Source organism: Phaethon lepturus, unplaced genomic scaffold, assembly GCF_000687285.1.
Source record: "Phaethon lepturus isolate BGI_N335 unplaced genomic scaffold, ASM68728v1 scaffold36670, whole genome shotgun sequence".
NCBI lineage: Eukaryota > Metazoa > Chordata > Aves > Phaethontiformes > Phaethontidae > Phaethon > Phaethon lepturus.
Genome location: NW_010514672.1, coordinates 1,628 through 1,930, shown reverse-complemented (window position 1 = coordinate 1,930; position 303 = coordinate 1,628). Strand labels below are relative to the sequence as shown.

The 303-nt window shown below is 64.4% G+C and overlaps 1 protein-coding gene across 1 annotated transcript in view; it reads left to right on the top strand.

Annotated features, from left to right (window-relative positions):
* Positions 1–303, top strand: part of LOC104625893 (chromosome unknown open reading frame, human C6orf132) — a gene marked incomplete at both ends in the record, with an annotated part of 6,823 nt that overhangs the window by 4,940 nt on the left and 1,580 nt on the right. The window contains 1 exon segment of the mRNA XM_010293660.1: positions 1–296. This exon segment is cut by the window's left edge and continues 27 nt beyond it. Coding sequence (XP_010291962.1) covers positions 1–296 — 296 coding nt within the window.

The following is a 303-nucleotide window of genomic DNA, read 5'->3' as shown; positions in this document are numbered from 1 at the left end:
ACGGGCCCCGGCGCCACCATCTCCAGCCTCACTGATTCCTCCACCATCTGAAATGCTGCCACCACCACCGCCACCACCTGAGATGGTTCCACCACCTCCTGCCATGGCACCTCCGCCACCTCCAGCCTCTGCCCTGTCCTCCCCCAGAACACCAGCTCCTCCAGATTTCATCCCACCAGCCCCACCAGGTGCCTTGCCACTTAGCTGGCCCCCGGCACCCTTCACCACCAGCATCTCCAAGTGGAAGTCTGAGACGGTGCTGAACACGAGACAGGCGGAGGCTGAGGGGGCACTTCGCCCAGC